This window comes from Erythrolamprus reginae, chromosome 6 (assembly GCF_031021105.1).
Source record: "Erythrolamprus reginae isolate rEryReg1 chromosome 6, rEryReg1.hap1, whole genome shotgun sequence".
Classification (NCBI taxonomy): Eukaryota; Metazoa; Chordata; class Lepidosauria; order Squamata; family Dipsadidae; genus Erythrolamprus; species Erythrolamprus reginae.
Window position 1 is genome coordinate 90913651 of NC_091955.1, and position 25134 is coordinate 90938784.

Below are 25134 nucleotides of genomic sequence, written 5' to 3' on the forward strand. Positions count from 1 at the left end.
TTTATTTATTTATTTTATTTATTCATTTGTCCAATACACAAATACATAGGAAGAAAAATAGACATGTAGTAATATATATAAGGGTAAAGTGAACTTAGAGGAGAGGATATATGAAAGAAAGAAAATATATATGATAAGTGAGAGAAAAGAAAGACAATTGGACAGGGGACGAAAGGCACATCAGTGCACTTATGTACGCCCCTTACTGGCCTCTTAGGAACCTGGAGAGGTCAATCGTGGGGAGTCTAAGGGAGAAGTTTTGGGGGTTAGGGGTTGACACAATTGAGTCCGGTAATGAGTTCCACGCTTCGATAACTCGATTGTTGAAATCATATTTTTTACAGTCAAATTTGGAGCGGTTCGTATTAAGTTTGAATCTGTTGCGTGCTCTTGTGTTGTTGCGGTTGAAGCTGAAGTAGTCATTGACCGGTAGGACGTTGCAGTATATGATCTTGTGGGCAATACTCAAATTGTGTTTTAGGCGCCGTAGTTCTACGCTTTCTAGGCCCAGGATAGTTAGTCTATTTTCGTAGGATATTCTGTTTCGAGTGGAGGAGTGAAGGGCTCTTCTGGTGAAATATCTTTGGACATTTTCAAGGGTGTTGAGGTCTGAGATGTGAAATCAAACTGTCCACTTAGGAAGCAACCCTGATTGACAATCCATTTCACATGCTGCTGTGCACATTCAACTTTGTACAGAACAAAGTATTCAATGAGAATATTTCATTTGTTCAGATCTAGGATGTGTTCTTTGAGTGTTTCCTTTATATTTTTTTTTGAGCAGTATATATAAATAAAACCCTCTTCTCTTTTCTTTTTGTCTGTCTCTAAAGCATGCCAAAGCCATAAATCGAAAACAGCCTTTGAGACACCAGCTGGATGGCTATGATCAACCACAAAGGATATCCACTAAACATCTAACCATTGATGAGTGTGCTATCAAGGTACCTTGTGTTTTACAGTAGAACCATCAATCCAATATTTTCTCACCAGCTCTTAAATATGTTGCTGATCATCCATCTGAGATGGACTTTCTGTAGTTAATCTCCATCATGATCTGTCCTTTTAAATACTACTGTGTTTCCCCCAAAATAAGACCTGGTCTTATTTTTTTATCAGCCCCAAAATAAGGTCTTTTTTGGGAGGAGATGTCTTACCTGCTTGCCTGGCATGGATCTGTTTGCAGTTTCTAATGTATGACATTACGCATTGCAGGTAACCAACGGATACTTTTCCTGGGGAAGCGGGCTAGCCACATTATCCGATATTGATATCAGAATCCCAGCAGGTAAATGGATCTTGCATGTTCAACGCCATCTTGTTCAGCACATTTTTAATTGGCGCTAGATCAGGGGTGTCAAACTTGATTTCATTGGGGGCTGCATCAAAGGGCTGCTGTTTGACCTAGGGGGAGAAGTGGGCACGGCTTTGGGGGTCGTGGCCCGCTTGACATCCTGCAGCCCTCTGCTGGTGAAAACAGCCCCACAGGGTCACATACAGTCCTCCTAAGCTCCATTTTTGCGGGCAGAGGCACCTGTAGGCTGGTCCTTCGCTGTTTTTCCAGGGCAGCCCTGTGGGCCAGATCTAAGCACCCTGTGGACCGGATCTAACCCATGGGCCTTGAGTTTGACATTACCATATTTTTTTGTTGAGCATAACTACTAGGCCCATGACCTGTTGGGAAGAGTGAGAGTTTTGAGCACACAGAAGTTAACCTACCACATAGCCACAGATAACCACTATACCTAATTGAGGTCTTCAATGAAACTGCAATTCTATACTTGTATAACAAATAAACAAATAAACAAATAAACAAATAAACAAATAAACAAATAAACAAATAAACAAATAAACAAATAAACAAATAAACAAATAAACAAATAAACAAATAAACAAATAAACAAATAAACAAATAAACAAATAAACAAATAAACAAATAAACATTTCTTAAGGTATAGTCATATGTTCATTTTCTCGGACTAAGTTTTTAAGACTTCAAATAGAAAACCACAGGTTTCTTGCTTAAAATTCTTACGTTGGAATAAATGGGATATCTATCATTTGTCTGATCACATTAATTTCTAACTGAGTGGTTCTTCCATTGAGAGATTTATGTCCATTCCTTTTATCCAAACCTTTTACATTTCCCATCCAATTTTTATTGCAAAATATACAACCAAAATAAACAATAATCAAAACAGAAGCTTAGAATGCAAATGGCATCTATTTTTGAAATATAGGGATGTTTATGCATGTATGGAAGCAGTTGGAATAATCATTAACTGAATACTCTAAGGAAAGGATGTATTAAAGGATTTAATTTTGATTTCCTATTTTGTAGGCCAGATGACCATGATCGTAGGACAAGTTGGCTGTGGCAAATCTTCTCTCCTTCTGGCTATCCTTGGTGAGATGCAAACCTTGGAAGGGAAGGTTCATTGGAACCGGTATGTTTTCAAGTTGTTTAACTTGAACCAGGGTTGTCTAGAAAAAAAAAGGATTGAACCTGGATAGAGTAGCTATTTTAAATCTAGCAAATCATGAATGACTCAAGCCAATGAAGGAATGCAATTTTTTTTACTACCACACTGTGGGTGTGGCTTATTTTCTGGGTGTGGCTTTCCGGCCATGTGACCAGGTGGGAGTGACTTGATGAACATGTGATGGGGGGTTTGCTTAAAAAGTCATGTGACTGGCTTAAAGGTGGCCAAGTTGACATCACTCATGTCAAGGATTAGGGTTAGGGTGCCTGGCCTCGCCTCACCTTAGAGAGATACAATTTCCCTATCTATTTACTATTACTGAACATTCAAAATATACTATTTAATTCTATGTATAGATGCCGTATGTATACATACATAATGCACACAGGCACACAAAAATATACATTATCTTCTATATAAACTATATGTGTATACACACACTCACACATAGGTCTTCTAAAATTATACACATTTCAACCTCATTTATTGTGATAAGAAAAACATTTCCAGAGCCCAGAAGAGGGGGGGGGGAATCAAAATTTCTCTACCAGTTCTGCGTGCCTGACCAAAGTTTTTCTACCGGTTCTGCATATCTGACCATACCCATAGGAGCCCATCACTGGCTCAAGCAATGAATGACGGGAAGGATAATTTTTGCAAGCAATAAATCGGTCAAGGAGCTTGATGAATATGATCTGCTTTGATTGTGAAATTTCGTGCTGGAGGAAAGGTCAATTCATGATCTGTTACGAAAGATGCTTTTATGATGTAGTCCCACCAGTCTAAATTATTAGGGGATTTAGATCTTATGCTGGTAGCTTGTCCAATGTTTCCTTAGGACTGTTTTTCCATTGACATGCCCATTAAAAATAAATACAGGATAGGGCCATTAAACTTTCTGATTGGTCGTAATATGTACCTCTGTTGGGAAGACACCAAGGAAAGTCATTTTTGATAAAGGAGAATACTTATAGGTGGTTTTTCTTGCAGATGTTTTATTACACAACTTGGTAACCTCATCAGTACTAGAAGAAAGTGAGCTCTTCTCTTCTCTTCTCCTCTCCTCTCCTCTGTTTCTATTCTATTCTGTTCTGTTCCATTCCATTCCATTCAATTCCGTTCCATTGTATTCCTCCTCTACTTTCTATTCTATACTATGCTATGCTACGCTATGCCTTGCTATTCTGTTCTGTGCTGTGCTGTGCTATGCTATTTCATTCTATTCTATTCCACTCCATTCCATCCTATTCTCCTCTCCTCTTAAAAACTTGACTCTTCCCCTCCCTCTCTATTCTGTCCTCCCCTTCCTATTTCCTGTGAACCTGTTGGCTTTTGTCAAACTTTTAAAAACCTAGCTGTGTACTCAGGGCTGAGACTCAGAATCTGTGAAGAGTCCCATGACTTGGCCTTATTACCAGTATTAATTAATAACCATAACTACTGTTTATACCTATTTATTTTGGGGATGTTTTTATTATTTTGATTTTTAAAAATTATTTAATTTTCTAGAATTTTAGATGTTTGAGCCACTCAAACACATTTGGCTGAATTGCACAGCCATAGACATTGGATGGATGGATGGATGGATGGATGGATGAAGATTTACATTACAGGTTGCTCTCTGAACTAGGGGTTGATAAGGATCATAAAATTGGGATTTTTGCAAGGTCTAATAGCATGATATTCAGTCATCTTTATCAATATCAATATGCTTGCTTTTTTTCTTATGTTCCACAAGATTTTGCTTAGATGTTGAACATCCCTACTTCCATATTTGGTATTTCATCAGCTCGGTAGTATTATCTTTTTCTTAACAGCTACTAAAATATTGTTTACTGTAACTTGCAGCCTAAACGAAGCTGAGTCTTCTGTTGAAGCAAGCTGGAGGTATTACTCTTCAATCTGATCCTTGAAACTCTAACCTTTCTTTTTAACCCATCAGTCAATATCTTGGTTCCTTTCCTCAAATATAACAACTTTCCAGAATATATTAATACTAAGCATCTGCAACACTGTGGTTCCCAGTCTTTGATGCAAATGGCTTGAGGCATATAAAGTCCTCATAATGGAATTTTTAACATGCAACAGAACAGAGCAGAGCAGAAAAGAATATACAGGAGGAATAGAACAGAACAGAACAAAACAGAATAGAATGGGATGGGATGGGATGGAGTGCAATGGAATGGAATAGAATAGAACAGTACAGAACAGAATAGAATAGAATATAGAGGAAGAATAGAATAGAATAGAATAGAATAGAATAGAGAGAAGGAATAGAATCGAATATAGAGGAAGAACGGAATAGGGTAGAGTGGAATGGAATGGAATAGAATAGAATAGAGTAGAGTGGAATGGAATGGAATAGAATAGAGTAGAGTAGAGTAGAGTAGAGTAGAGTAGAATAGAACAGAACAGAACAGAATAGAATATAGAGGAGGAATAGAATAGAATAGAATATATAGGAGGAATAGAATCGAATAGAATATAGAGGAGGAATAGAATAGAATAGAATAGAGAGGAGGAATAGAATCGAATATAGAGGAAGAATGGAATAGAATAGAGTAGAGTGGAATGGAATAGAATAGAATAGAATATAGAGGAGGAATAGACCATAACCACCCAGCGAGTCATTAGGCAGAGAACCAGTTGTTTAACTATTTGAATCCCACCACTGCTTCTTTCTCCTTAAACCTGGTTTTAACCGCTAATTTCCTTTATGTGTTTTTGGTGCCTTCCTCCTTTGAATGTAGCCTTGTTGAAATCTATAGGGAGCTGCTCCCTATCCAGTCTCCCTAAGGCATCTAAATTTCCCCTTCCCACTAGGAATCGATTTTCAGTGGCTTACGCAGCTCAGAAACCCTGGCTCTTGAATGCGACGGTGGAAGAAAACGTTACCTTTGGGAGTCCTTTTAATAAGCAGAGGTAAAGATTTCACATTCGTCTCTTTCTAACCACCCAAGGTCCCAGAATTTCTGCACATTTTCTAGAGCCGGCTGGGACCTGCCATTGCTCACTTGTGCTGTCACACCTTGTTTTGCTGAAAAAACTGCCTTGCTTAAGAATGGAAATTCCAGTCCAATTAGAGTCATTAAGCAAGGACTACTTGTAAAGGTAAATTACATGTTATGCATATCAGGGCAAAGAACCCCAATTATACCTACCAGCTGATGGGGACCAAGCTTTCTGAGACAACCCAAGCAAGAGATCTTGAGGTTTTGGTGGACAGCTCAATGAAAATGTCAACCCAGTATGCAGCAGCAGTTAAAAAAGCAAATTCCATGCTTGGCATGATTAGGAAGGGAATCGAAAATAGGTTGGTAAGTGTTATTTTGCCTCTGTACAAATTGATGGTGAGACCACACCTGTGTACAGTTCTGGTTACCACACCTCAAGAAGGATATAATGGAATTGGGAAAGGTGCAAAAAAGGGCAACAATAATCAAGGAAATGGAGCCCCTTCCTTATGAAACCAGGTTGCAACACCTTGGTCTCTTCAGCCTTGAAATATAGCGTTTAAGGGGTGACTTAATCGAAGTGTATAAAATCATGCATGGGATAGAAAAGATGGATAGAGAAAATTATTTTCTCTATCACACAATACTAGGACGAGGGGGCACTCTCTAAAACTCATAGGTAAGAAAGTGAGGACAAACCAAGGGAAATATTTCTTGGTTTATTGAATTCACTTCCAGAAGAGGTCATGACAGCTGTCAGCCTGGATAGCTTCAAGGCAGGATTAGACAGATTCATGGATGCCAAATGTATCAGTGGTTATTGAAACGGATGTCCAAGTGCTGCCTCTATATTGGTTGAGGCAGGCAGGATTCCCTTGGGTACCATTTGTTGGGGGTCAAAGGAAGCAGAGAGTTTTGCCTTCTCTTTCTGCTCAAGATCCACATGGACAATTTTATTTTATTTATTGTTAGAGTTGAAAGGGACCATGCAGGTCATCAAGTTCAACCCCCTGCCTGAGCAGGAATCCTAAAGCACCCCAGCCAAGTGGCAGTCCAATCTCCTCTTGAAAGTGTCCAGAGTTGGGGAGTTCACAACCTCCGCAGGCAGGTTGTTCCAATGGTTGATCGCTCTGACCGTCAGGAAGTTCTTCCTTCTATTGGTGGGCCACTGTGTGACACAGAATGCTGGACTCGATGGGCTTTGGCCAGATTCAGCATGGCTCTTCTTACGTTCTTACCGCAAAATCCCCTCCCTCCCCCACACCAGGGGAAGGATGCTGCAAAATCTCCATTCCCTCCCCAGATGGCATTTGCTGGTTCTACAAACTACTCAAATTTTCTGCTCCTGGTTCTTCAGAACCTGCTGAATTTTACCCCTGTAAGAAGACACTCTTTTAAAGTCCTATCGTTCGCTGCAAATTTCCCCTAAACTCCATTCCCCCTGGCCTCGTAAAATGTGAAGCAGTGAGGCAATGCATTTGCTAAGATAACCTTCCCCTGTTTGCAGACCCTGTCAAATGCTCTTGTCAGCGCTCTGTGGGCACCCCTCACTGTGTTCTCTGATCCTTAGAACAGTTTTCCAAAAAAGGAAATAATGAAGTGGAGGATGGGAAAACCCCTGTAGAGTTCCTGAAAGGAAAACGCTCGGAGTAGGTTAACATAAGCAGGCCAGTACTATTAACTTAAAACTTAAAACCAGAAGCCCAGTTTCTGATGAAGGTTATTAGTATTACGTAAGGGAGCTGAGGTTGAATTTAAAGTTTATGGTATCAGTTCCAAAAGAGGAAAAAAACTGGAAAGTGGGGAAAAATAAAGAATCATTAGAGTACTTCTGTCAGTGGAAAAATCCAATTTTTTAAAACTACTGGTTCTGTGGGCATGGCTTGGTGGGTGTGGAGTCACTTGGTGGGCATGACAGGGGAAGGATACTGCAGAATATCTTGCGTATGCACCAAGACAAATGCCTTGTGTATCCAATCACACTTGGCCAACAAAATTCTATTCTATTCACATGAATAGAATAGAATCCTATATAGAATAGAATATATATTAATTTATTTATTCATTCATTCATTTGTCCAATACACAAATACATAGGAAGAAAAATAGACATGTGGTAATATATATGAGGGTAAAAGTGAACTTAGAGGAGAGGATATATGAAAGGAAGAGAATATATAAGATAGGAGAAAGAAAGGAAAGACAATTGGACTTATGTACGCCCCTTACTGGCCTCTTAGAAACCTGGAGAGGTCAATCGTGGAGAGCCTAAGGGAGAAGTGTTGGGGGTTAGGGGTTGACACAATTGAGTCCGGTAATGAGTTCCACGCTTCGATAACTCGATTGTTGAAATCATATTTTTTACAGTCAAGTTTGGAGCGATTCGTATTAAGTTTGAATCTGTTGCGTGCTCTTGTGTTATTGCGGTTGAAGCAATATATATTATATTATAGAATATATTCTATATTTTATATACAATAGAATAAAATAGAAAAGATCAGGTGAATACTTAATAAGGCCTTGGGAAGGCCACACTTGGAATACTGCATTCAGTTTTGGTCGCCACGATGCAAAAATGATGTTGAGACTCTAGAAAAAGTGCAGAGAAGAGCGACAAAGATGATCAGGGGATTGGAGGCTAAAACATATGAAGAACGGTTGCAGGAACTGGGCATGGCTAATTTGATGAAAAGAAGGACCAGGGGAAGCAGGATAGCAGTCTTCCAGTATCTCAGGGGTTGCCACAAAGAAGAAGGAGTCAACCTACTCTCCAGAGCACCCGACAGTAGAACAAGAAGCAATGGGAAGAAATTAATCAAGGCGAGAAGCAACTTAGAACTAAGGAGAAAGGTCCTGACAGTTAGAAGAATTAACCAGTGGAACAGCTTGCCTCCAGAAGTTGTGAATGCTCCAACACTGAAGTTTTTAAGAAGATGTTGGATAACCATCTGTCTGAAATGGTGTAGGGTTTCCTGCCTAAGCAGGGGGTTGGACTAGAAGACCTCCAAGGTCCCTTCCAACTCTATTGTTGTTGTTGTTGTTGTTGTTATTATTATTATTATTATTATTATTATTATTATTATTATTATTATCTAATCTAATCTTCCACAGATACAAAGCAGTGACTGATGTGTGCTCTCTACAACCTGATATTGATCTGTTGCCATTTGGAGATCAGACAGAAATTGGAGAAAGGGTAAGTTAAGAACGAAGTTGCCATTGCTATTTTTCAGACACTGCTACATTATTGGGGACACCAGGAGTGCTTTCCCCCTCTGTTGCTCAAGCTGGTGTGGATCTCAGGTTGATTTTACGTGGTCCCTCTGCAAGGAGATCATTTGACACCCAGGGTTCAGCTGGACTGAAGCAGTGTTATGTATTTAGTTACAAATTAAAAATTGCTTCTCCCTTGTGGATCAGGGGTGAGGAACAATGGCCCTTTTATGACTTGTGGGCTTCAACTGCCAGAATTAGAGTGGATTATAAGAGCCTGGCAACCATCAAGGTCAATGCTGCAGGTATTATTTATTTCTTTATTTCTTTTTTTTTTTAATTTATATGCTGCCCAATTCCATAGGACTCAGGGCGGCTTGCAACAATGAAAAAGCACAATAAAAAGTCAAATAATAAACAATAAAACCCTTAATCAATCAATTATAACACCTATAAAAACCCTTAGACCAGTGGTTCTCAACCTGGGGGTCGGGACCCCTTTGGGGGTTGAACGACTGTTTCAAAGGGGTCGCTAAAACCATAGGAAAAGACAAATTTCCCATGGTGTTAGGAACTAAAGTTTCTATTCTGGCACCTTGGAACATATTCTTACAATCCAAACAATCACGCATTTAAAGTGGGGTTGTCCCTCTGACCTTCCTGCCAATCAGCTTAAAGCTCTGTTGGGAGAATTGGCGCTAGACTTATGGTTGGGGCTCATCACAACAGGAGGACCTGTATTAAGGGGTTGCGGCATTAGAAAGTTTGAGAACCACTGCCTTAGACTAACAATAGGATCATCGACTCACACATAACAATCACACCATAATTTGGCCGGAGCTAAAATGTCGACTCTCATGGCTCCCAGCAAAGTCAGGTCTTCAAGGCTTTTGGGAAGGCCAGTTGGGTGGGAGCAGTATGGACATCAGGGGGTGGTAGTGGTGGTAGTTGGTTCCAAAGGTTTGGGCCACCACAGAGAAGGCCCTCCCCCACGGAACTGCCAAACGGCACTGCTTAGTCGATCCTGTGGGATCTCATTGGTCTCTGGGAGATATACAGCAGGAGACGGTCCTGTAAATAGTCTGGTCCTAAGCCATGTAGGGCTTTATAGGTGATAACCAACACCTTAAATTATGACCGGAGACCAACTGATAACCAGTGCAGCATGCAGAGTGTTGGTGTTATGTGAGTATACCTAAGTATTAGAGAAAGAAATGGACAGTTCCATTACAAAAGGACACCTCATAACTGGACAATGTGATCACCCGGGGAGTAGGAAGAAAGGGAAAGTATTGTTTAACAAGGCTTTGCATGGGAAAACCAGAGCTGGTTTTGATTCTTCACTATCCAAATGGTGTCTCCAATAAAGTTTTATTTGGGGGGATTCAAAGCTCCTGAGAGTGTTCCCTTATTTTGGATTCACTAGCTGGGTTGTTGACACCTGGACTGTTAATTGGAAGGGCAGATACTGAAGCTGAAGCTCAAATATTTGGCTCCCAAAATTAATAATAATAATAATAATAATAATAATAATAATAATAATAATAATAATAATAATAATAATAATAATACGAAATCTAGCATAGTGATCTCATTTGCTGTGTTGTATTGAAATAATAATAATAATAATAATAATAATAATAATAATAACAACAACAACAACAACAACAACAACAACAACAACAGATGATCCACTGGAACTTGTGCCGGAACTACCATTTACCAGTGGCAAAGAACTGGTGGGATCATAAGCCCGAAAAAGTGGTCGAAAATGAGCAAGCAAAACTACTGTGGGACTTCCGACTTCTGACTGACCGAATTCTGAAGCATAACACACCAGACATTGTGATCATGGAGAAAAAGAAAGTATGGATCATCGACATCGCAATCCCAGGAGACAGCAGAATTGAGGAGAAGCAGCTAGAGAAATTAGTGAAATACGAAGATCTAAAAATCGAGCTTTAATGACTCAGTGAAAGTGGTCCCAGTGGTACTTGGCACACTGGGTGCAGTACCAAAGGATCTCAGCAGACATTTGAAAACCATCGGAATTGACAAAATCTCCATCTGTCAGTTGCAAAAGGCCGCTTTACTGGGATCGGCAAACATAATTCGCCGCTACATCACGCAGTCCTAGGTGCTTGGGAAGCGCCCGACTGGTGATGAAATACGAAATCCAGCATAGTGATCTCGTTTGCTGTGTTGTACTGACATAATAATAATAATAATAATAATAATAATAATAATAATAATAATAATAATAATAATAATTTATTACATTTGTATGCCGCCCCTCTCTGAGGACTCGGGGCGGCTGAGGAGCAAAGACTCCTTGGAAAAGACCCTGATGTTGGGAAAGATGGAAAGCAAAATGAGAAAGAGGACAGTAGAGAATGAGATGGTTAGATAGTGTCATTGACTCAATAAATTTGGGCAGACTCTGAGAGACAATGGAGGACAGGGGAGGGGGCTAGCCTGTTGTGGACGAAGGGTCAAAAAGAGTTGGACACAACTTAATAACTAACCAACAACGACCCCTGCTTATATGCTGAGAGCTTCTTTTAGACTGTTCACACTTAAGGTTTGATAGCCAACAACATTGAGATTGAATAAACCGATGCCATATAAATTTAGGAAGATGTTTAGTTTTCGGATGGCTTTTAAAAATAGTTGTTATCTTTTTTTCAAGGGCTTGTCAGTTAAAGATGCTGCAATGTTTGGGCAGTCCACTGAAAGTTATGGTTTATTATATCCTTTAGGGAATTAACTTGAGTGGAGGTCAACGGCAACGCATCTGCGTCGCGCGAGCGCTCTACCAAAACACCAACCTTGTCTTCCTGGTAAGTGAAAAAGTATTTAAAAGAGGCAGGAGGCACTTTCAAACCCAGGAGAAAGAAGAATCTAGGTTACTGATTGATTTGATTTGATTTGATTTGATTTGTATGCTGCCCCTCTCCAGAGACTCGGGGCGGCTAACAGCAATAATAAGACAGCATACAATAATAATCCAATACTAAAAACAATTAAAGACCCATTATTATAAAAACCAAACATACATACAGACATACCATGCATAAAATTGTAAAGGCCTAGGGGGAAAGAGTATCTCAATTCCCCCATGCCTGGCGGCAGAGGTGGGTTTTAAGAGGCTTACGAAAGGCAAGGAGGGTGGGGGCAATTCTAATCTCTGGGGGGAGTTGGTTCCAGAGGGCCGGGGCCATCACAGAGAAGGCTCTTCCCCTGGGTCCCGCCAAGCGGCATTGTTTAGTTGACGGGACCCGGAGAAGACCCACTCTGTGGGACCTAACTGGTCGCTGGGATTCGTGCAGCAGAACAAGGTTGCATCCAAAACGCTTTAGGTTAGTGTTTCTCAACCTTGGCAATTTCAAGACGTGTGGACTTCAACTCCCAGAGTTCCCCAAATTGCTAAAGTTGAGAAACGCTGGTCCAGATTTTCAGCCTGTTCATTGGAAGCAGTTGGAGGAGGATGTGAAGACAGGCATGAAATCAGAATGCAGGTAATACTCAAACAACCACCACAACAACCAATTGGAAGGGACCTTGAAGGTCTTCTAATCCAGTGTTTCCTAACCTTGGCAACTTTGAAGATATTTGGACTTCAACTCCCAGAATTCCCCAGCCAGCTATCCAAATATCTTCAAGTTGCCTAATAGAATAGAATAGAATAGAATAGAATTTTTATTGGCCAAGTGTGATTGGACACACAAGGAATTTGTCTTGGTGCATATGCTCTCAACGTACATAAAATAAAATATACATTTGTCAAGAATCATGTGATACAACACTTAATGATTGTCATAGGGGTCAAATAAGCAATGAAGAAGCAATATTAATAAAAATCTTAGGATATAAGCAACAAGTTACAGTCATACAGTCAACATGGGAGGAAATGGGTGATAGGAATGATGAGAAAAACTAGTAGAATAGAAGTGCAGATTTAGTAGAAAGTCTGACAGTTTTGAGGGAATTATTTGTTTAGTAGAGTGATGGCGTTCGGGAAAAAACTGTTCTTGTGTCTAGTTGTCTTGGTGTGCAGTACTCTGTAGCGACGTTTTGAGGGTAGGAGTTGAAACAGTTTGTGTCCAGGATGCGAGGGGTCAGTAAATATTTTACCCGCCCTCTTTTTGACTCGTGCAGTATACAGGTCCTCAATGGAAGGCAGATTGGCAGCAATTGTTTTTTCTGCAGTTCTGATTATCCTCCGAAGTCTGTGTCGGTCCTGTTGGGTTGCAGCACCAAACCAGACAGTGATAGAGGTGCAGATGACAGACTCAATGATTCCTCTGTAGAACTGAATCAGCAGCTCCTTGGGCAGTTTGAGCTTCCTGAGTTGGCGCAGAAAGAACATTCTTTGTTGTGCTTTTTTGATGATGTTTTTGATGTTAGGTGACCATTTTAGGTCTTGAGATATGATAGAACCTAGAAATTTGAAGGTCTCTACTGTTGATACTGTTGATATCTTCAAGTTGCCAAGGTTGGGAAACACTGTTCTAGTCCAATCACCTGCTTAGGCAGGAAACCCTACACCAGTGATGGCGAACCTATGGCATGGGTCCCACAGGTGAGACTGAGAGGGTATGTCATGTTTGAGGAGCTGTGTCAGAACACATTTGTTTAGTGACCATTTGAAGTGACCATTTGAATGACACTGAAAAGAGTAACCTACAACAGGTCCTCACACTTACAACTAATGGAGCATCCACATGGTCACATGATCAAAATTCTGGTGCTAGATGGATGGCATGTATTTGTATCTCCAGCGGGTTCTTTGTTCTTCACTAAGTAAGCAATATAGAAGCAATATGTAGAGCTGGGGACGACTCAACCTCTTTTTGCCTGCACAATGGGAAAAATTATACTGCAAAAGAATCACATTATAATAATTAATAATAATAATAATTTATTGGATTTGTATGCCGCCCCTCTCCGCAGACTCGGGGCGGCTAACAACAATAATAAACACAACATGTACAATCCAATAATAAAAAACAACTAAAAACCCCTATTATAAAACCAAACATACACACAAACATACCATGCATAACTTGTAATGCCCTAGGGGGAAGAGCTATCTCAACTCCCCCATGCCTGGCGGTATAAATGAGTCTTGAGTAGTTTACGAAAGACAGGGAGGGTGGGGGCAGTTCTAATCTCCGGAGGGAGTTGGTTCCAGAGGGCCGGGGCCTTCACAGAGAAGGCTCTACCCCTGGGGCCCGCCAAACGACATTGTTTAGTCGACGGGACCCGGAGAAGGCCAACTCTGTGGGACCTTATCGGTCGCTGGGATTCGTGCGGTAGCAGGCGGTTCTGGAGGTAATCTGCTCCAATGCCATGTAGGGCTTTAAAGGTCATGACCAACACTTTGAATTGTGACCGGAAACTGATTGGCAGCCAATGCAATCCAATCAGTTTCCCGTCACAATTATAACCATGAGTTATCATGTGAATTCCTGTAATAAAATAATCTGTGATATCTCGTTGTGCTGAGTTATCTCGTCCCAGAAAACCAGGGTTATGTGATTGCCATTTGTGACTTTTGAAGCATCTTGCTACAAATTCAATGAGGTAAGATAAATTCACTTAACGGACCACTTGATTCACTTAAAAATGCATAACAAGATTACAGAAGGAGATTTGTAATATTTTTCTATCTCTCTCCCCCACCCATCAGCACTGAGAGTAAGGTATTGTCCATTATTAATGTGATGTTTTATAGTCTCGCAGAAGTACGTTAGTGATAACAAAAAGTCCTGGAGAAAATAATATGGAATATAATATCTCTTTTGTCACCTTCTGTTAATTTTTTATGTGGAATTCCAGGATGACCCATTTTCTGCCTTGGACATTCACCTCAGTGACCACTTAATGCAAGAAGGTATCCTGAAGTTCCTGAAAGATGACAAAAGGACACTTGTTTTAGTGACTCATAAACTACAGTATTTGCCACATGCTGACTGGGTAAGATGGGTGGGTGGGTGGGTGGGTGGGTGGATGGATGGATGGAAAGAAAGAGCAACAGAGCAAGAGAGAGACAGAGAGACTGACGGACAATGATGGATGAATGGATAGTTAGAGCGACAGAGCAGTAAATAGGCAACTGTACAGAAAGACAGACAGACAATTATGGGTGGATAGATGGATAAAGTGGTGGGTAGATGGAGTGACAAAGCAATAAGACAGACAGAGAGACAGATGATTATCGATGGATGGCTTGATGGATGCACAGAAAAAGTGACAGAGTGACAGATATAGATAGATAGGTAGATAGGTAGATGATAGATAGATAGATGATAGATGATAGATGATAGATAGATAGATGATAGTTAGATAGGTGATAGATAGATAAATGACAGATAGATAGATGATAGATAGATAGATAGATAGATGATAGATAGATAGATGATAGATAGATAGATAGATAGATGATAGATAGATAGATAGATAGATAGATAGGTAGGTAGGTAGGTAGGTAGATTTGATTTGATTTGATTTATTGGATTTATATGCCGCCCCTCTCCGCAAACTCGGGGCGGCTCACAACAAGGTAAAAACAATACATAATAACAAATCCAATACCCACCAATCCAATTACAATTTAAGCTAAAAAATTCATTAAAAAACAACCCCAGAATATTAAAAAACAAGCACACAATCAATCTAACACCAAAACAACATGGGCAAAGGGGAGATATTTCAGTTCCCCCATGCCTGATGGCAGAGGTGGGTTTTAAGGAGTTTGCGAAAGGCAAGGAGATAGATAGATAGATGATAGATAGATGATAGATAGATGATAGATAGATAGATAGATCGATAGATCGATAGATCGATAGATCGATAGATAGATCGATAGATAGATCGATAGATAGATAGATAGATAGATAGATCGATAGATCGATGATAGATCGATGATAGATGATAGATCGATGATAGATGATAGATAGATAGATGATAGATAGATAGATGATAGATAGATAGATAGATAGATGATAGATAGATAGATGATAGATAGATAGATGATAGATAGATAGATAGATAGATAGATAGATAGATAGATAGATGATAGATAGATAGATGATAGATAGATAGATGATAGATAGATAGATAGATAGATAGATAGATAGATAGATAGATAGATAGATAGATAGATGATAGGATGAATTAATGGATGGACAGATAGAGTGGCAGAGCAATAGATGAGAGTTAGATATTTTTTTTATATTTTTATAATTTGACCTACAGATAGATTGCCAACATCCTAATAAGCAAATATTTATCAAATAGCTTCAGCCAGTTGTGGTATTGATAGAACATGTGTAGCTCAGCTGCAAACATCTTCTTCTATCAGCTTCCTGACTCTTTTTAATCCTTAGATCATTGCTATGAAAGACGGCACTGTTCTTCGAGAAGGGACCCTGAAGGACATCCAGACTAATGATGTGGAGCTGTACGATCACTGGAAAACGCTCATGAACCGACAAGACCAGGAACTCGAAAAGGTAAACGTGAAGAGTGGCAAAATGAAGGCTTAGTTTGATCCATACATGGTGCCATTCAGTGACATTTCTACCCAAATCGTATTCATTGGAAATCTCTCATTTTTTTATCTCTGATGACCTGCGAAGGTTGCGGTGCTCACTACCGTGTTTCCCCGAAAGTAAGACAGTGTCTTACTTTCTTTTTACCCCCAAAAGCCCCACTACGTCTTACTTTCGGGGTATGTCTTACATTGGAAAAAAAATTGAAAGGGTCGCGTTCCCGAAGGCATCTCCCCAGAGTCCAGAAGGGCAGCCGCGGGACATGAGCCTCGTGAGCCCTTTTCCAAGTTCAACCTCAGGGCTCCAAGCGGCGTGCACGCGTGGAGCCACAGACGCGTGTCGGGGAAGCGTGTGTCTGGAGGGGAGGAGCCGCTCTGCGCAGTTGGGCAGCCCCACCTGCCTGCCGGAAAGGAGGCGGGTGAAGGAGGGCGCAGCTCTGGCCGCTCGCCTCGGAGCTGGTCGGCCTCGCTGGCCGCTTGCAGCCGAGCCTCGGCAGGACTCGGTTGCTGGGACGAGCGCCTTCGCTGCAAGCCGCCGCCCGCTCGGCTCGCTTTGGACCAGCGCCGTCCTTTGCTTTGCCAAGCCGGGGAAGAGGCGGTGGCGCCGCGGCGAGGCGAAGGCAAGGGGCGCGTGGGGAGCTTGGAAGCGACGTCATCGGGCTCCCCCCCCCGGCAATACCCCCGTGTTTCCCCGAAAGTAAGACATATGTCTTACTTTCGGGGTACGGCTTATATTAGCCGACCCCCCTGAAACCCCCGATACGTCTTACAATCGGGGGTGTCTTACTATCGAGGAAACAGGGTACAAGAAGCACATTCAGGTCTACCAATGACAACTGAAATGTACTAAAAAATCTAATGTCCCTATGCAGAATTTGGAAGCTGATCAAACTACTCTAGAAAGAAAAACTCTCCGGAGAGCTATGTACCCGAGAGAATCAAAGACACAACTGGAAGACGAGGATGAAGGTAATGCTGGTGTTACTTTGTTGTTTGTTAAAAAATTGAATTTATGCATGAAAATACACTTAAGGAATGTACATAATTTAACAGATTTATATAGAGAAATGAATGATATATTTAAAATGTAATAGATACGGATTAAGACCTGTACCCAAAAACCATATGAGAAATATTCTTTTTAAAACCAATAAAGACACTTAAGGTATAAACATGAAACCTTGTAGGTCTCATACACACTTGCTATGAGTAGAATAGAATAAGAAGTGCACTGGTGTGCCTTTCGTCCCCTGTCCAATTGTCTTTCCTTTCTCTCACTTATCATATATATTTTCTTTCTTTCATATATCCTCTCCTCTAAGTTCACTTTTACCCTTATATATACTACTACATGTCTATTTTTCTTCCTATGTATTTGTGTATTGGACAAATGAATAAATAAAAAATAAAATAAAATAAATAGAATAGAATAGAATAGAATTCTTCATTGGCCAAGGGTGATTGGACACACAAGGGATTTGTCTTTGGTACATATGCTCACAGTGTACATAAAAGAAAAAGATACATTTGTTGAGAATCATGAGGTACAACACTTAATGATTGTCAAAGGAGTCAAATAAGCAGTGGAGGAACAATCAATATTAATAAAAATCTAGCAGCAAATTACAGCCATACAGGCATAAGTGGAAGGAAATGGGTGATAGGAATGATGAGAAAAAACCAATAGAAATAGTAGTGCAGACTTAGTACAATAGTTCGACAGTGTTGAGGGAATTATTTGTTTAGCAGGGTTGTGGTGTTTGGGTGGAAAACTGTGTCTAGTTGTCTTGGTGTGCAGTGCTCTGTAGCAATGTTCTGAGGGTAGGAGTTGAAACAGTTTGTGTCCAGGATGCGAAGGGTGAGTGACCTACTAGTGAATAGTATTTGTTAAACGGTTAAAAGACTAAAATTGGATGAAAAGTGGCAATAGAAAAGTGGGATGTACGTCCCCTCTTTCCTTAAGTCTGAATCTGAGACTGAAGATGAACAACTGACAGAGAGGGGAGAGCAGCTTCATTGGCTGTGGAGGAAACTGGGGAAGGGCAAGCCAGGGAGAGGTAAAACAAGAGAGAAAGGATTCAGATGAAGACCAAGGCCCACTCCCCTCTTTATCCTAAAGTACGCAAGGAAACATGCAGAAGATAGCAACATGGGTTGCATGGCTTACGAGAAAGGAAAGAGACCCAGTTCCCTTCACAAGGCACACCTGGGGATGGAGTTTAAAGGAGAAGCAGTTGGGAGGGATATTTATAATAGAATAGAATCTCCGTCACTACCTAGAATCTCCCTACGTCTCTGCTAATCTTGTGGGAGATACTAAATTCTCCAGGTTAACTGATTCAGTGACCTCTGTAAGTACAATGGCCTCTGCAATTTTTTCAGAGGAAGAGGAGGAAGAGGAAGAAGATGACAACATGTCCACGGCAATGCCACTCCGGACGAAGATGCCCTGGAAGACCTGTTGGCTCTATCTCACTTCGGGTGGCTTTCTTCTGCTCTCCTTGATGATCTTCTCCAAACTCTTGAAACACTCGGTCATCGTTGCCATTGACTTTTGGCTGGCCCAGTGGACATCTACGAATCAGACCCAAACGCTCTGCTCCGAAAAGGTAAGGGAAGGTTTCATGGCCAACAGCAGGGACGGTGAACCTGGTAGACACCGAGTGCCCAAATTGCGTCTGCAGGCCCAAACTGAAAAGTGTGTCAGCACACAAATGCACTCATGTATGGACATGCACAAACATGTACACATGCATACACAAGGCATGCATGGACATGCATGGACATGCATGCACGCATGGACAGACATGCACTAACAGGCTTAAGCCATGCATGGACATGCGCACATAGGACAAGCATGGATAAGCATGCACACATACACAGACATGCACAGACTGGCGTAAGTGCATGCATGGACATGCACTGACATGCGTGCAGAGGACAAGCATGGACATGCATGCACACATGTATGGACATGCATGTATAATGCGTAAGCTCACGCATAGACTTGCACAGACATGTGTACCTGCAGGCATGGACATGCCTGGACTTGAAAAGCAGCTGAAAAGTGTATGTGCACGCAAATGCACTCGTGCACATACATGCATGGACATGGATGAGCATATGTGTGCACATGCACATGACACGCACAGACATAATAATAATAATAATAATAATAATAATAATAATAATAATTTATTAGATTTGTATGCCGCCACTCTCTGAAGACTGTTGTTGTTTGTTGTTGTTGTTATTATTATTATTATTATTATTATTATTATTATTATTATTATTAAAGATAATGTGGAATTATAATGTGGAATCCAGAGCATGATACCATGGTCTTTCAAGACTGAAGGATGCCAATGCTGCTGCTATTATTATTATTATTATTATTATTATTATTATTATTATTATTTATTTATTATTATTATTATTATTTCTGTTACACACTGGACATGCACGCATACATGCACAGGCATGCATAGACGTATGTGCATCCATGGACCTGCCTGGAGATGCGTGGACAAGTATGCAGATAGGTGTGGACATGCACACATGCGCAACAGAGACCCAACCCACCTCACAGGATTGTTGCTGCGAGGAAAAAGAGGATGTGGAAGGTGTTAAATATGTGGATATAAATGAGAAAAGGTTCCTAAGGTTTTGTATTTGCATGTTAGCTTCTGATTGGCTGTTCATTCTGGTGGGAGATTTGTTACCATGTCAAAAGAGGTTTGTTACTTTGCGAAACATATAGTTAGGGATGCACCACTTTCCCTCAGAGAGAGATTTTGCCTGTACCTGTAACCAATCTGTTTTCCTTGCCTGTTCTGACTAAAGAAAAATAAAGACTGCTAATTCACCAGTTTGACTAGCTTCAAATATTTTTCATTGGCGATGAGGCGGTTGAACCTCCGCTATTAACTTTAACCTGTCATGGAAACTCCGGCTGCTCCCTCCGCTGCCAAACCTCCGGAATTGTTTGATCCAGAAAAGTTGACCTGGAAAGCCTATATGGCAAAATTTGATATATTTCTGGAGGCAGCGGGCCTGAAGGACGCCGGGAGTGGCAGGAAACGAGTGATTTTTTTAAAACCCACCTGCCCAGACACCGCTATTTTAGTTCTTTTACATACATCCCGTGCATGCGGAAAGCATTGTGTGCATGCTCAGAGGGTAAAAGAGCCCAAATGGCAGCATCCGGGCTGGTGGATGGAGCCTCATGCTCCCTTTGCAACTGGCTCTCTGACGACTGACAGGCACGAGCGAATCGGGAGGATTTCCCCCCTCCCGGTTGGATATGTCTTCCATCTTGATTTATTTGTAAAATATAATCATAATAAAGCAGGGATATAAACCCATCTGTCCCTCTCATCCGTTGCCCAGGAAACAAGAGGGAATATCCACGAAGTTACGAGAAGTGACTTCGAGCACGTGCGGCCTAATTTAACATTTACCGAAAACTTAACGTCACCTTTTAATGTATTTAGTCTCGTTCCTCGGTTCACGTCAGATTAATGACAAATTGCAAAACTTTAGAATTAAACTCTGCCGGACGGCAGCCAAAGCCTCTCTCGGCTGCAGCAGCGACGCAGAAAGTCATATATTGAATAAACTTTCCTCCGTTTTAAATTAGAAATAATTCCTCGGTTATAAATACCTCGGGATAATCCTTCAAGGGGCAGGGGGGAAAAAGCTGTAATAATAAGCACTCGGTGTTAAATAGCTCCCCGCATCCCGATATTAATTGTGAGCTGCCCAGAGTCCTTTGCCGAGATGGGCATCCATAGAAATCTAATAAATAAATAAACTTGTCCTCTAAAGCGATCAAGAAAATGTGACAGGCACATTCTGTATAGAATCAAGGCAACCTCTCTCTCTTTTTTTCGCCCCATCTGCTCCTGGAAACTTCTCACAGCTTACTCAGAGAGTTCTCAGAAGTGAACTTATGATCTCATTCACCAATCGCAGGAATTTCAATTCCCCTTTGGAGAGTGTGTTTAAGCCCGGCTGGGACTTGAACTAAGAACGCCGGGTTTTGTTTTGGTTTTTTTTGCAAACTGATTGAACTTCTGCAAATAATGTTTGGGGCTTAAATAAAATCCCACCGTTGTTTGCATGAAAACTCCACAGCTCGTCGGTTTGGCTGCCAAAGTATTTAGTGATGGACAGAAGCAGGAATACCTTTTGTCAGTTGTACGAACCTTGACAATTTGAATTCCTAGAGAGGTCCCATGGAGGCTTCTCCCCGCCTTTTCTGGCCCTGTTTCCTTCCAGGAGATTCCTAGAGAGGCCCCATGGAGGCTTCTCTCTGCCTTTTCCGGCCCTGTTTCCTCCCAGGAGATTCCTAGAGAGGCCCCACGGAGGTTTCTCCCCACCTTTTATGGCCCTGTTTTCTCCCAGGAGATTCCTAGAGAGGCCCCACGGAGGCTTCTACCTGCCTTTTCTGGTTACATTTTCAGAAGCTCAGGTTTGTAAGTGGAAAATGGTTCTTGAGAAGAGGCAAAAAAATCTTGAACACCCAGTTCTTATCTAGAAAAGTTCGTGAGTAGAGGCGTTCTTAGGTAGAGGTACCACTGTATTATTATGTTGTAAGCCGCCCTGAGGAGAAGGGTGGCCTAGAAATCAATCAATCAATCAATCAATCAATCAATAAATTAAATAAATTTAAAATTTTTGTACCCTTGTTTTGGAACAGACATGCCACGTTGCAGTGTTCAGCATTCTCAGTGGGGCGGGTATTGTCCTTTGCCTGATCACCTCTTTGACCGTTGAATGGATGGGACTCACTGCTGCCAAGAACCTTTATCACGATCTGCTCAACAAGATCATCCTCGGACCCATCAGGTACAGAAACCTCATGTTCTCTTTGAACGAGCCACTTGATAGATCTTCTGAGGAGAGCCCAGGAGCAAAGAAGTAGCGTCTCGTGGCCGGGGCCTGGATCTTTAGGGAGATATGCTTCAAACATCTGATCATTGCTGAGGACACTATTTGGTAGATTAGTGGAGAAGATTGAAGCACTTCAAATAACTGGATTTTGGTTAACTCAAAAGGAGTTGGTCCATCTGTCCAAATCCATCTACTCACTTATTTAGCTACCCAAAATCTCCATGAATTTAAGTTTAATAAATAATGTCTGCCTCTCTGCCTGTCTACCTACCTATCATCCCACCACCCACCCACCACCCACTATCTATTATCTATCTATTATCTATCTATCTACAAAACTTTTGCCAGACCCATCCTAGACTACTGCTCATCTGTCTGGAACCCATACCACATCTCAGACATCAACACCCTTGAAAATGTCCAAAGATATTTCACCAGAAGAGCCCTTCACTCCTCCACTCGAAACAGAATACCCTACGAAAATAGACTAACAATCCTGGGCCTAGAAAGCCTAGAACTACGGTGCCTAAAACACGATTTGAGTATTGCCCACAAGATCATATGCTGCAATGTCCTACCGGTCAATGACTACTTCAGCTTCAACCGCAATAACACAAGAGCACGCAACAGATTCAAACTTAATACGAACCGCTCCAAACTCGACTGTAAAAAATATGATTTCAACAATCGAGTTATCGAAGCATGGAACTCATTGCCGGACTCAATTGTGTCAACCATTTAAATATATTAAAGGGTTAAATAAAGTGTTTTTAATAGGAAAGTGAACACAAGAACAAGGGGACACAATCTGAAGTTAGTTGGGGGAAAGATCAAAAGCAACATGAGAAAATATTATTTTACTGAAAGAGTAGTAGATCCTTGGAACAAACTTCCAGCAGACGTGGTAGATAAATCCACAGTAACTGAATTTAAACATGCCTGGGATAAACATATATCCATCCTAAGATAAAATACAGAAAATAGTATAAGGGCAGACTAGATGGACCATGAGGTCTTTTTCTGCCGTCAGACTTCTATGTTTCTATGTTTAACCCCTAACACTCAACATTTCTCCCTTAGACTCTCCACGATTGACCTCTCCAGGTTCCTAAGAGGCCAGTAAGGGGCGTATATAAGTGTACTGTGTGCGTTTCGTCCCCTGTCCAATTTCTTTCCTTTCTCTCACTTATCATATATATTTTCTTTCTTTCATATATCCTCTCCTCTAAGTTCACTTTACCCTTATATATATTACTACATGTCTATTTTTCTTCCTATGTATTTGTGTATTGGACAAATGAATAAATCTATCTATCTATCTATCTATCTATCTATCTATCTATCTATCCATCCATCCACCCACCCACCTACCTACCTACCTACTTACCTACCTATTATCTATCTATATCTCTCTATCATCTATCTATCTATCTATCTATCTATCTATCTATCTATCTATCAATCAATCAATCAAATCAATCATATTTTATTAAATTTCTACGCTACTCCAATTGTAGCCATAGTTTACTCATGGTTTTAGGAAAACAACACCATCTGCAAGGTGAATAAAGCCAACTTTGGGAGTCTTCTCAATGTCCCGAAGGACAGAACTTTGTAAACAGTTGCAAATAAAAGGTCCCAAAATGTGGGGAGCACCCCAGAAAAAGCCTTGTGTTGCATTGTCCATATCCCCTTCACTTTAGATTGGTTTGTTGTTCAATTTTGGAAAGATGGCACCTCACGTAATTTAGTGCAAGATAAGGAAATAAAACAAAATAAATGATTGTTTATAAAACAAAATAACTGGGAACATTCTTTCTGTATTTTTACTGATCCTTCCCCCTTTACAGATTCTTCGATATGACACCTTTGGGGCTAATTCTGAACCGTTTTTCTGCTGATACAAATATTATTGATCAGGTGGGCACCTTGATTTGTTGCATGCTATGACTGGAAAATGGCTATAGAAGAAAGACCAGGCAGAGCTGGAGGCAGGGTTAGACAGAGTTAAATACTCCCTGAAGCCACGGAGTGCAAAAAACAGCACAGCGGGAAAACCAGAAGTTTGGAAAATGGACTTCTGGTTTGCCCGTTGTGCTGTTTTTTCGCAATCAGGGCTTCAGGAAGCTTCCTGAGGGCTCCAGCGTGTGAAAAACAGCACAATGGGAAAACAGGAAGTCAATTTTTCCGAACATCCGTTTGCCCATTTGGCCACTTTTTCACCATCCCGGGCTTTAATGAGGTCTGCGGGCATGGGGGGGATTGTGCACATGTGCAGGAGCAGCACAGAGGAGTGCGCATGAGTGTGGGGAGGGAATAGATGTGGGCTCGTGTGCACGTGATAGCACATGGACATGCACCCTTTTGGCACGTAAACCAAAAAAAGTTTGCCATCACTGCTCTAAGCTGATGACATATTTAACCCCACCACCCAGCTGAGCCTGCTGTTTCCCTGCAGACGCTGTGTTTTGATATCACATTTGTTGTTTATGTTTTCTGCAGCACATTCCGCCAACTGTGGAATCCCTCTCGCGTTCAACATTACTCTGTCTATCCGCCATCGGGATGATTTCCTACGCCACCCGCTACTTCCTACTTGCCCTCCTGCCTCTTGCGGTAGCGTTTTATTTCATCCAGAAATACTTCAGAGTTGCATCTAAGTAAGTTTTTCACTTCTCTCTCTCTCCCTCTCCTTCTCCCTCCCTCTATCTATCCCTCCCTCCCTCCCTCCACCCACCCACCCACCCACCCACCCACCAACCCACCAACCAAATTACAATTTCCCATTCTCTTAGCAACCATTTAGATTATTACTCACCATGTTTATTTATTAAATGTTATTAAAAAAAATATTTATTAAAGGCAGACAAAAGTTTGGCGATGACATATGACGTCATCGGGTGGGAAAAACCATGGTATGGGGGGGGGAAACCGCGAAGTATTTTTTAATTAATATTTTTGAAAAACCGTGGTATAGACTTTTCGCGAAGTTCGAACCCGTGAAAAATGAAGGAACACTGTATTTACTATTACT

General features: G+C 41.1%; 1 protein-coding gene across 1 annotated transcript in view; it reads left to right on the forward strand.

Moving 5' to 3' along the window:
• ABCC9 (ATP binding cassette subfamily C member 9) overlaps window positions 1-25134 on the forward strand; it is a 69319-nt gene that overhangs the window by 29118 nt on the left and 15067 nt on the right. Inside the window, exons 16-29 of the mRNA XM_070754980.1 lie at window positions 834-944; window positions 1216-1288; window positions 2342-2447; window positions 4332-4370; window positions 5307-5405; window positions 8549-8633; window positions 11410-11490; window positions 14492-14629; window positions 16042-16167; window positions 17078-17174; window positions 18588-18814; window positions 21907-22055; window positions 23951-24020; window positions 24603-24760. Coding sequence (XP_070611081.1) covers window positions 834-944; window positions 1216-1288; window positions 2342-2447; window positions 4332-4370; window positions 5307-5405; window positions 8549-8633; window positions 11410-11490; window positions 14492-14629; window positions 16042-16167; window positions 17078-17174; window positions 18588-18814; window positions 21907-22055; window positions 23951-24020; window positions 24603-24760 — 1559 coding nt within the window. The remainder of the gene's footprint in view (window positions 1-833; window positions 945-1215; window positions 1289-2341; window positions 2448-4331; window positions 4371-5306; window positions 5406-8548; window positions 8634-11409; window positions 11491-14491; window positions 14630-16041; window positions 16168-17077; window positions 17175-18587; window positions 18815-21906; window positions 22056-23950; window positions 24021-24602; window positions 24761-25134) is intronic.